At 39.8% G+C, this 10,988-nt stretch overlaps 1 protein-coding gene and 1 long non-coding RNA gene across 2 annotated transcripts; one reads left to right on the top strand and one right to left on the bottom strand.

Annotated features, from left to right (window-relative positions):
• Positions 1 to 388: 388 nt before the first annotated feature.
• On the top strand, positions 389 to 10,695 carry pold4 (DNA polymerase delta 4, accessory subunit). The gene is made up of 5 exons (XM_034189100.1): positions 389 to 535; positions 2,184 to 2,299; positions 3,637 to 3,720; positions 6,062 to 6,173; positions 10,445 to 10,695. Exons 2-5 carry the CDS (start codon positions 2,197 to 2,199, stop codon positions 10,467 to 10,469), a joined length of 324 nt encoding a protein of 107 aa, XP_034044991.1. The 5' UTR covers positions 389 to 535; positions 2,184 to 2,196; the 3' UTR covers positions 10,470 to 10,695.
• On the bottom strand, positions 3,639 to 8,989 carry LOC117526971. Its single transcript, XR_004565401.1, has 3 exons — positions 8,950 to 8,989; positions 8,830 to 8,839; positions 3,639 to 3,748 (listed from the first exon to the last, which is right to left on the bottom strand). It is a non-coding gene; the product is annotated as an uncharacterized LOC117526971 (long non-coding RNA).
• Positions 10,696 to 10,988: the final 293 nt, after the last annotated feature.

The following is a 10,988-nucleotide window of genomic DNA, read 5'->3' as shown; positions in this document are numbered from 1 at the left end:
GTGAGTTTTACTGTACATGAGATTGAACAATAAATTTTCCTCACAAAGTTCTGATGATGATGTCGGCTTCCATCCCACACGGCTGACTTTATTTTCCCAAATTTTTCTTCTTTTCGGATATGAAGGAAATCTGTACATCTTGAAGCCCTTGCTGTGTCTATTTGTGCATCCAAATGCACAGCAATCTGGCATTTTCAGCGAATAAATAAATGAAATAGCTGGATTTACATGTAGGCAAATTAACAGCGAACGCTATTTTGAACCCAAGATGGCACCGTGAGTTACGTGACCGGTTTTTCCGGCTCGTCATCAATACTCTCAATCAAGATACTCTGGTCTGGGTGTACTGCATGGGGCTGTAATATGCGGAGAAGACGATAGGTGGCAGGAGAGGGAATCCACTGTGGGATTTGCTGCTTGTGTGAGGAGAAGAAGAAAATGACGTTACTGTTTTGGTTGATCGAGATTTAATTAGAAGTTTTCTTTTAAAACGGGATTAAAGATCTGACGAAACTTTGACTCTTACAATAAATCGGTATGTTTACTTTATGGAAAAAAGACAAACGGGTAAAAAGATGTTGGTCGGTGTTTTTTTCTTCGTTGCTGCAGAACGCTAAGAATTGCTCCGTTTTTACGGAAACAATTTAGCTCAAATCCTTATTGAAATTATTTAACTGCGCTAAGATTAAGACTGACTTGTAACAACTATAAACGAAGACACTATTTATGATTTTTCAAAGTGTAGCTCCGGCACACACTGGCGGTTCTATAGAAGGCGAGTTGAGGGGGGCAGTGCCCCCTAACAATACGATGAGACACTGACTACGTTTACATGCCGTTAATATTCGGGTTAAGGTCAATATTCCGGTTTCTGAATCATTAGGAATAACCCGTTCACATGCTTAAGCAGACAGAGTTGCTCCTGTATACATGGTCACTGGTATCATTTGGAATATCCCCATCTAAACAGTGATGCATGGACAACGTCCAGACTCACAGAGAATTTCATGACGCAAATATGCAGCATTTCCGTTTCTTCTTCCTATTTCTACCGTCAATAAAAGACATTATATTCATGTCTTTTATGATACTAATGAAGTATTCGGTTTCTTCCTCACTCCAAAAGTGTGGTGCTGTGCTGCTGCATCTGGATTTCTCCATACTTGTTTACCTCTGCTTCTGTGGTGTCCGGTGGATTGCGCGCGCCGCATGCGAGTAGTTGCTGTACTCAAAAGACCAAGATTCCTTGCGGATAGGACATGTGCAGAACACAAAATAATGTTCCTTTCTATGGGGATATCCTGATGCGTGTTTATATGACCTGATATTCAGGTTAGAAAAGGAGTAACCCAGTGGTCATATTCAGATTTTTAAAAACCGGAATATGAGCATATTCGTGTTTTTGCGGGTGTTTACATGGCCGTGCGCAACCAGGTTATTGCTAATATTCCGCTTATGAAAGCGTTATTGACTGCATGTAAACGTAGTCAGTGATGCTGATGCAGTTGCACAAAGATCCACATTGTAAAATTACTCCTAACGGAATTCCAAAGGACATTTACTGACATGAAAATGTATCCAGATTCTGAATTGTCTGTAACCAACTGGCTGTAAGTGATTATTTAGTTATTCCCTGTGATTAGAGGACAAACGTAGGACAAACGGAATGAGTCGGTGGGTCTGAAAAATTTCTGTAAATAAATAGTGCATATTCACCTGTGAAATTTGGGGTTCTGATAAATGCAGATGTGAATAAGTGCCGGCATCTTTTAACTTCCACAGTGACCATAACGTAAAATGAAAATTAAATGAATTTTAAAAATGATTGCTGCGAGATGTACATTTTTGGACTATAATGTCATCCAACAATTAAAAAATATAGACACTTAAGGTGGTGAGTACTATATATAGTATAGGCACTGCACAGAACACGTGTGTGTTTTTATGATTTCCATTTTTGTTATGCTCTTTTCCTTTTCTAACTCCATTATTGCCTTGTAATACATAGTAACGGCTTACAAATTAGTGGAATGCATGTATGTAAGGGTCACGTTTTTATTTAAAACTTCCAGTCTTATTGGCTGAGGACAATCATTCCCACTTCATGATCAAAGCATTCGTAACATTCCCGTTATGCTCTTAATGTTCATTGGCAACTAACAACCTGCATATGTATGTTCCAGATGATCTGTCACCATGACAACCAAGCCTGGATTGATAACTGATTCTTTCAAGGTGGTGAAGAAAGCAAGAAGAGACAACAAACGAGAGAAGAGGCCCACTCCTCCGCCAAACATAGGTGAAGAACAGCACTATCTTTTTCTCTCATATCTTACCCTCTCAGCTGAAACATGCATTCACGGTCTCAGAATCTGTAGGAAATTAAAATAAGGGAAAATATCTGTGTTTAAATGATTTTTTTTAAACTTAATTTAATTTAATTAAAATCTCAACCTGTAAGATGTTCCAGTTATGTCGTTAGTATAGAGTGTATATACTGGACAGACTCTGCTTGATGTCACCCAATGGTTTTCTATAGAGACTTGGAACAGACGAAATGACCCCCTTTTCTGGGCATCGCTATGTTGAGACCCCTGCCCGCACTGATTCATGATGAACTCATTAATGCATAAAGGGGTGGAGCATGGATGGCTCTGTGTGTGATGAAAAAAGCCTGAACATACCCATCTCTCTTAATCTGAACCACCAGCTAACAGCTAACCTCATTTTGTGTGTTTATTAATTCATATTTTTGGGGAGTGCAAGGTGGTTCTCATTATGGTTTACTTTGGTGTGGACAGTAAAAGTTATCTGCGATGTATTTCCACAGTTATCGTGCAGTAGTGGACCTACCGACAGATGCTACAGGTGCTAACACCATTAGCATACAACATTAAATAAGACGAGAGTTTCACTCAGCATGAATATTGCAACAGGACGTTTCACCGCACAACAAACAGACACAAACACGAGTGTCTCCATTTTGATGGGAGACTACGAGAGGAGGAGTCACTGAACAGAGCCGCTGTCACTCAAAGCAACCACGTCCACAGTTATACAGAATTTTATTAATTAAAACATCTTAAACTAAGAACTTAGAAAAAAAAAATCACCCCTGTACAGTTTTCATGGGGGAGGAAACTATCTATAGAGACCAAAACTGTTTTTTTTGTTTTTGTTTTTTGTACCAGGCTGTAAACATGTTTATTTCTGCTGTAACATTGGACATTTTAAAATGGGCTTCTATGGCAGTGTGCTCTGTTTTGGAGCCAGCCTCAAGCGGCCAGTTGAAGAACTACAAGAAAAATGACTTCCGCAATATGGTCAAAATGCGAGCTCGAGTGTTGCTGCTTGGTGGTTACTCATGTTAAAATACCCATTACACAGAAACATAGCTGACTGGATCAGCTGACTGTAGGGTTTGAGCAGCTGCATTAGCTTGTGACTGCCTGAGGGTAGGCTGCGGGTAAAACTGCAATGTTTGATTCTTCTTATTATTATTATGTTGACTGTTCAATTTAAAGTGCATTTAAAGTGCAATTTATATTGTAATGTTGCAATAAATTCTCTGAATCTTTCAACTTGTTGTGAAATACAAATGTTTGAATTCTAAGTCATTTATTCTTTTGTTTCCAGCGGCTGAGGATGAAACTTTAAAAGACAATGAGCTGGAGAAGCTCAGACAGTTTGATCTGGACTGGAGATTCGGGCCTTGCATAGGTGCTGCACATACAGTATATGTCAAATTCTATTTTTAGGTTTACTTTGAACTACATGAGACAGATCGACTTACTGTGAATCTACAAGCATTATTGTGGCATGCTAATGTTTGTGAATTAATGATTATTAGCCAATATTAGCTAAAAATTTCCCAACATAGTTAGCAGAGTGTATTGAAACAAGTTGTTAATAAACATTGCATATCCCAAAAAAGTCCTATGACACATGACAAAACACCATAGAGAGTAGCTAAAAACAATGAATGGCGGTATGTTTGGTCAATAAATCCTGGAGGTGAATTCTACTGATTCCATTAGAAAAAAATAAAGAAACTACAGATTCAGTATATGGCCATATGGCCATTGGGTATTGCAAAGACCTTGCATCCATCCCTCCCTCCATATGTCTGTGGTCAGCATAAGTCCAGTCCTATTACTGCCACAGTCTTCATATTCACAGGGAGCATTCTTGGGACACAGCCCTTGGACAAGTTCAGAGATGGCTAACCATGACATATTTTAAGAGGTTAAAAAGTCGTATTCTGTTCCTATTTTTATGGTATGATCTTGCAGACATTAGCGTGGTGTCTCCATTTCCTGGTGTTGCTAGCTGCTAACTTTGCTTCATTTTTGGCTAAATATAACACCTTTATCTTATATTATGTAAAAGCTAGCGAGAAATAAACACTTCTAAAACTGTAAACGCTATTTTTGTAACCTGGTAACACCTGTGGAGTGATTTATGAGACATCTAGCGGATGTTAGCATGGTGATGTCACTTCCTGGTCTAGCTAGCTGCTAACCGCTTCATTTGTGTGTGAATATAACGTCTTTGACATATATTATGTAAACGTTAGTGAGAAATAAACACTTCTAAAACTGGAAACGCTGTTTTTGGAACCTGATAACACCTCTGAAGTCATTACAAGACAGGATCGTAATAATTAATGTAAATATCAATAAATGAATAATTAATTTATGTGATACCAATTAAACAACTGCAAATTATAAAGAACACAATGCTCATACGGCCAAGTGTTTTTTAGTATTGTGTTATTTTTGGTTTTGTAGCACTGGTTATGTTTTTACCTCATCTTGTTTAAAGCACAACCTTCTAGTTATTATTAAATCACAACTTCCCAAAATGCCCTGCTCACATAGTAGTGTCTGGCCTGCACTTTGAGTGAAAAAGGTTAAGAACTTGCTTCATCTTGTGGAATTTAAAGTGGTGAAAATGTTTTTGTTTTTTTTTTATGCAGGATTGTGTTATTTATATTTGTGGAGGAGACATTCCTCAAGTCACATTGAGAGGGACTGACTGCTGAGGATGAAAATTCCACGATTTACAACCAGCACAGAAGAGCTAGCAGAAATAGTCAGGTTAGCTCCCTCCAGTGTGAAAAGCTATACAAGTGGACAAAAGACATCAGAGGAATATCTGCCACTGACATTGGACATGTAAAGACCCAACAACAAAAAATACATAATTTTCTGCTGAAGAAATGCAGTTGTATTGGTACTGCGGTTGCAGTTAACAACGTTACAGCCACCCCCACCCCCCCACCCCCCATCGTGTGTTACTTTTTCAGTTTCATGCAGTTAGAAAATAAACATTTTTTTGTTGAACATATTTAACATGGTTTGATTTTGTAGTGAATTAGGCACATGTCAGCATCATCTTTGTCACTGAGACTGACACTAGAGTGATCACCTGCTTCTTTTGAAAAATAAAATAGGATTTTAATTTTGAAAATATTAAAAAAAAAAAAGAATCTTACAAACATACCATTAAAATGTAAAGTGCTGAGTGCTTTTTGGGAATCCAAGGAATCCCATCTGCCTCATTCCTGTGGATTGCTTTGTTTTGGTGCTGCTGAATCTGCAGAATGTTACCATCTTTCTTTGCAACAAATATTTCATTTTTGAATTGCTGCAAAGTACAAAAGTTGCCTCCCAAGCCTTTTTTGATGATTTGTAATGTTTTGTTTATTATCTTCCACTGGTGAAACAACAACAACAACAAAAACAATTGTCTGCTGCACCAGAATGTCTATGTGCACAGTGCATTATGGGATGTTGGAAAACAATCTGTTGTCGGTATAGTGAGGTATATTGGTGTTGGCACGTAGCAGTATTTAACAGCGCTTCAGGACACTTCAAACAAGTTTGGCTGTTTTGGAATCTTTAGTGTGGGTGTAATATCAGTTCATTGCAGTCCAACTTGGCTCCACTACCTTTGTCCAAATTTGGACTTTTCTGTCTCTTGTTACTAACGAGGTGCAAACCATCTCTCCATAAATCTGTTGATGCTGTGACATATTTTAGTGTCTTTCTTTTTCTAGGTATTAGCAGACTGCAGAGGTGGGAGAGGGCACAGCTACATGGTCTGAACCCTCCTGAAGAGATTAGAGACCTGCTACTGCACACACATAATGACCCCGAGCACAACCTGAGGTAACAAACATGATACACAACATATTGCACTTGCATGAAGTTTCATAAGGACTTGAGCTCTATGCAAGGAGCGACTGAAAAGTTTTGAGCCTGACCCAGAAAATGTAAGGTATGGTTCTCCATCTTTTGCATTCTGAGAAACCAACATTTCTCGACAATGTGTGACATTTTGACTCACTGTGAGCAGTGTTGAGAAATGTTGCCCTACTTTTTCTGGGTCAGGCTCAAATCTTCTCAATCACCTCTCGTATATGCAACTATTGCAGTATTTTTGCCTTTTATTACTGTCATATTATAATAACATGACATACGATTTGCAGTGGCCCTCCCACTTGGTGAATTCCAGATTCATCATCATCATCAATTTTATTTATATAGCGCCAAATCACAACAAACAGTTGCCCCAAGGCGCTTTATATTGTAAGGCAAGGCCATACAATAATTACGTAAAAACCCCAACGGTCAAAACGACCCCCTGTGAGCAAGCACTTGGCGACAGTGGGAAGGAAAAACTCCCTTTTAACAGGAAGAAACCTCCAGCAGAACCAGGCTCAGGGAGGGGCAGTCTTCTGCTGGGACTGGTTGGGGCTGAGGGAGAGAACCAAGAAAAAGACATGCTGTGGAGGGGAGCAGAGATCAATCACTAATGATTAAATGCAGAGTGGTGCATACAGAGCAAAAAGAGAAAGAAACAGTGCATCATGGGAACCCCCCAGCAGTCTACGTCTATAGCAGCATAACTAAGGGATGGTTCAGGGTCACCTGACCCAGCCCTAACTATAAGCTTTAGCAAAAAGGAAAGTTTTAAGCCTAATCTTAAAAGTAGAGAGGGTGTCTGTCTCCCTGATCCGAATTGGGAGCTGGTTCCACAGGAGAGGAGCCTGAAAGCTGAAGGCTCTGCCTCCCATTCTACTCTTACAAACCCTAGGAACTACAAGTAAGCCTGCAGTCTGAGAGCGAAGCGCTCTATTGGGGTGATATGGTACTATGAGGTCCCTAAGATAAGATGGGACCTGATTATTCAAAACCTTATAAGTAAGAAGAAGAATTTTAAATTCTATTCTAGAATTAACAGGAAGCCAATAAAGAGAGGCCAATATGGGTGAGATATGCTCTCTCCTTCTAGTCCCCGTTAGTACTCTAGCTGCAGCATTTTGAATTAACTGAAGGCTTTTCAGGGAACTTTTAGGACAACCTGATAATAATGAATTACTATAGTCCAGCCTAGAGGAAATAAATGCATGAATTGTAATCTATTAGATAAATATGATTTAAAACACTGCAGCGCAGTGCCTTTAATACCTATGGCATGCTCTAATCTCTGTAATAAAATTTTATGGTCAACAGTATCAAAAGCAGCACTGAGGTCTAACAGAACAAGCACAGAGATGAGTCCACTGTCTGAGGCCATAAGAAGATCATTTGTAACCTTCACTAATGCTGTTTCTGTACTATGATGAATTCTAAAACCTGACTGAAACTCTTCAAATAGACCATTCCTCTGCAGATGATCAGTTAGCTGTTTTACAACTACCCTTTCAAGAATTTTTGAGAGAAAAGGAAGGTTGGAGATTGGCCTATAATTAGCTAAGATAGCTGGGTCAAGTGATGGCTTTAAGTAATGGTTTAATTACTGCCACCTTAAAAGCCTGTGGTACATAGCCAACTAATAAAGATAGATTGATCATATTTAAGATGGAAGCATTAAATAATGGTAGGGCTTCCTTGAGCAGCCTGGTAGGAATGGGGTCTAGAACAATTATCTTATCTGAGCTAAGCACTAAGTCAGACAAAAGGTCTGAAAATTCACAGAGAAACTCACAGTAACGACCAGGAGGACGATAGATAACAACAAATAAAACTGGTTTTTGGGACTTCCAATTTGGATGGACAAGACTAAGAGTCAAGCTTTCAAATGAATTAAAGCTCTGTCTGGGTTTTTGATTAATTAATAAGCTGTAATGGAAGATTGCTGCTAATCCTCCGCCCCGGCCCGTGCTACGAGCATTCTGGCAGTTAGTGTGACTCAGGGGTGTTGACTCATTTAAACTAACATATTCATCCTGCTGTAACCAGGTTTCTGTAAGGCAGAATAAATCAATATGTTGATCAATTATTATATAATTTACTAACATGGACTTAGAAGAGAGAGACCTAATGTTTAATAGACCACATTTAACTGTTTTAGTCTGTGGTGCAGTTGAAGGTGCTATATTATTTTTTCTTTTTGAGTTTTTATGCTTAAATAGATTTTTGCTGGTTATTGGTGGTCTGGGAGCAGGCACCGTCTCTACGGGGATGGGGTAATGAGGGGATGGCAGGGGGAGAGAAGCTGCAGAGAGGTGTGTAAGACTACAACTCTGCTTCCTGGTCCCAACCCTGGATAGTCACGGTTTGGAGGATTTAAGAAAATTGGCCAGATTTCTAGAAATGAGAGCTGCTCCATCCAAAGTGGGATGGATGCCGTCTCTCCTAACAAGACCAGGTTTTCCCCAGAAGCTTTGCCAGTTATCTATGAAGCCCACATCATTTTATGGACACCACTCAGACAGCCAGCAATTCAAGGAGAACATGCGGCTAAACATGTCACTCCCGGTCCGGACCTCTGATTGGCGTAACCGGGTGTCATTACTGCCGACGTGAATTACAATCTTACCAAATTTACGCTTAGCCTTAGCCAGCAGGTTCAAATTTCCTTCAATGTCGCCTGCTCTGGCCCCCGGAAGACAATTCAATCAATCAATCAATCAATTTTTTTTATATAGCGCCAAATCACAACAAACAGTTGCCCCAAGGCGCTTTATATTGTAAGGCAAGGCCATACAATAATTATGTAAAACCCCAACGGTCAAAACGACCCCCTGTGAGCAAGCACTTGGCTACAGTGGGAAGGAAAAACTCCCTTTTAACAGGAAGAAACCTCCAGCAGAACCAGGCTCAGGGAGGGGCAGTCTTCTGCTGGGACTGGTTGGGGGTGAGGGAGAGAACCAGGAAAAAGACATGCTGTGGAGGGGAGCAGAGATTGACTATCGTTGCTGGTGTCGCTAACTTCACATTTCTCAAAACAGAGTCGCCAATAACCAGAGTTTGATCCTCGGCGGGTGTGTCGCCGAGTGGGGAAAAACGGTTAGAAATGTGAACGGGTTGGTGGTGTACACGGGGCTTCTGTTTAGGGCTACGCTTCCTCCTCACAGTCACCCAGTCGGCCTGCTTTTCCGGCTGCTCGGGATCTGCCAGAGGGAAACTAACGGCGGCTAAGCTACCTTGGTCCGCACCGACTACAGGGGCCTGGCTAGCTGTATAATTTTCCACGGTGCGGAATACGAGTCTCCAATTCGCCCAGCCTGGCCTCCAAAGCTACAAATAAGCTACACTTATTACAAGTACCATTACTGCTAAAGGAGGCAGAGGAATAACTAAACATTTCACACCCAGAGCAGAAAAGTGCGGGAGAGACAGGAGAAGCCGCCATGATAAACCGGCTAAGAGCTAGTAGCTGTGCTAAGCTAGCGGAGTCCTAAAAACACACAAAGTGAATAATGTGTAAATAATTTAGAGGTGATTCAGCAGAGGGAGTGCTTTAGTTAAGGCACGTGAAGATTACACTGTGAAGCAAATCGTTATCTAGGTAACTAGATCAATCTAACTGCGCAGATTAAACAGCTAACAGATACAGCAAAACACCGCTGTGCTCCGGAACAGGAAGTGATACAATACCGCAGTGAGAGCCAACCACCAGTAGAGGCAAGCAAGAGCCCTGTACATCATCTAGGACTCAAGCATCTAATACTTTCTCAGGGATCAAGTTTTGAAAGTGGTTTTTGGTTGACTGAAGGATACTGAACAAATTTGGCTTGGGTGTACCTCTCCAAAGTGATGAGCATTTGTAGTGGGAGACAAAATTTTAAAAAATGCTTAAATTCTCTTGAAAAGTATGCCAAAGTTTTTGCCATCTCTGAACTTCTGTTAAGTTACTATTATGCCTGGGAATGTGGAAATGCCAACGCACTGTTGGTCAAGGCTTAAATTTACCAGTGCTGCTAAGACTGCTCAATTTAATCAATTTTGGTGTCTAATCATATGTTTTCTGACATAACAAATTCACCTGAGCTACTTAAAAAAAAAAAACAATCGCAGACTTAACCGTTTCAATTTCATGGTTAAGGCTGCCATTGTTTAATGTCAAATACCTTGAAGAGAAGATTAATTAAAAATTATACAGTGTCTGATAGATTAAATTTGTTTGTCATAATTTGTGTCTTGTCTTTCAGTTTATGGAGCAGCTATGCTTTGTGATGGACCATGTCTGAAGACTTAATGACCACGTCTTCTACTACTATTTCTTCTTCTTCTTCTTTTTCTTCTGTGCTTTATGATGGACCATGTTAGAAATCTGAAAGATGCACAAAGTGGCAACAAAAGAAAAGAAGCATGATAAAATATGGGATTTTGTGTATGTTTTCCCAACCATTTTACGCTGACGTTTGAAAAAATATGTTAATAAATTTTAAATCAAAAGAAATATTGAACCTGCTGTAAATCAGGTCTGTTTTTTACTTTAATTATGTATAACCCCTTGTGTTAGTTGGACAAATACAGCTGTGTTCAAACATTTGGCAGAATTTTTTTTTTGGGGGGGGGGGGGGGGGGGGGGGGGTCAGAGAATATGATTGATAACCCAACACTTTTTTCACTCATGGTTAGTGGTTGGGTGAAGCCATTTATTGTCAAACAACTGTGTTTACTCTTTTTAAATCATAATGACAACAGAAACTACCCAAATGACCCTGATCAAAAGTTTATATACACCTGTTC

This window comes from Thalassophryne amazonica, chromosome 15 (assembly GCF_902500255.1).
Source record: "Thalassophryne amazonica chromosome 15, fThaAma1.1, whole genome shotgun sequence".
Lineage (NCBI taxonomy): Eukaryota > Metazoa > Chordata > Actinopteri > Batrachoidiformes > Batrachoididae > Thalassophryne > Thalassophryne amazonica.
The sequence above is the reverse complement of the archived record's forward strand: the minus strand, read 5'-3'. Positions and strand labels throughout refer to the sequence as shown.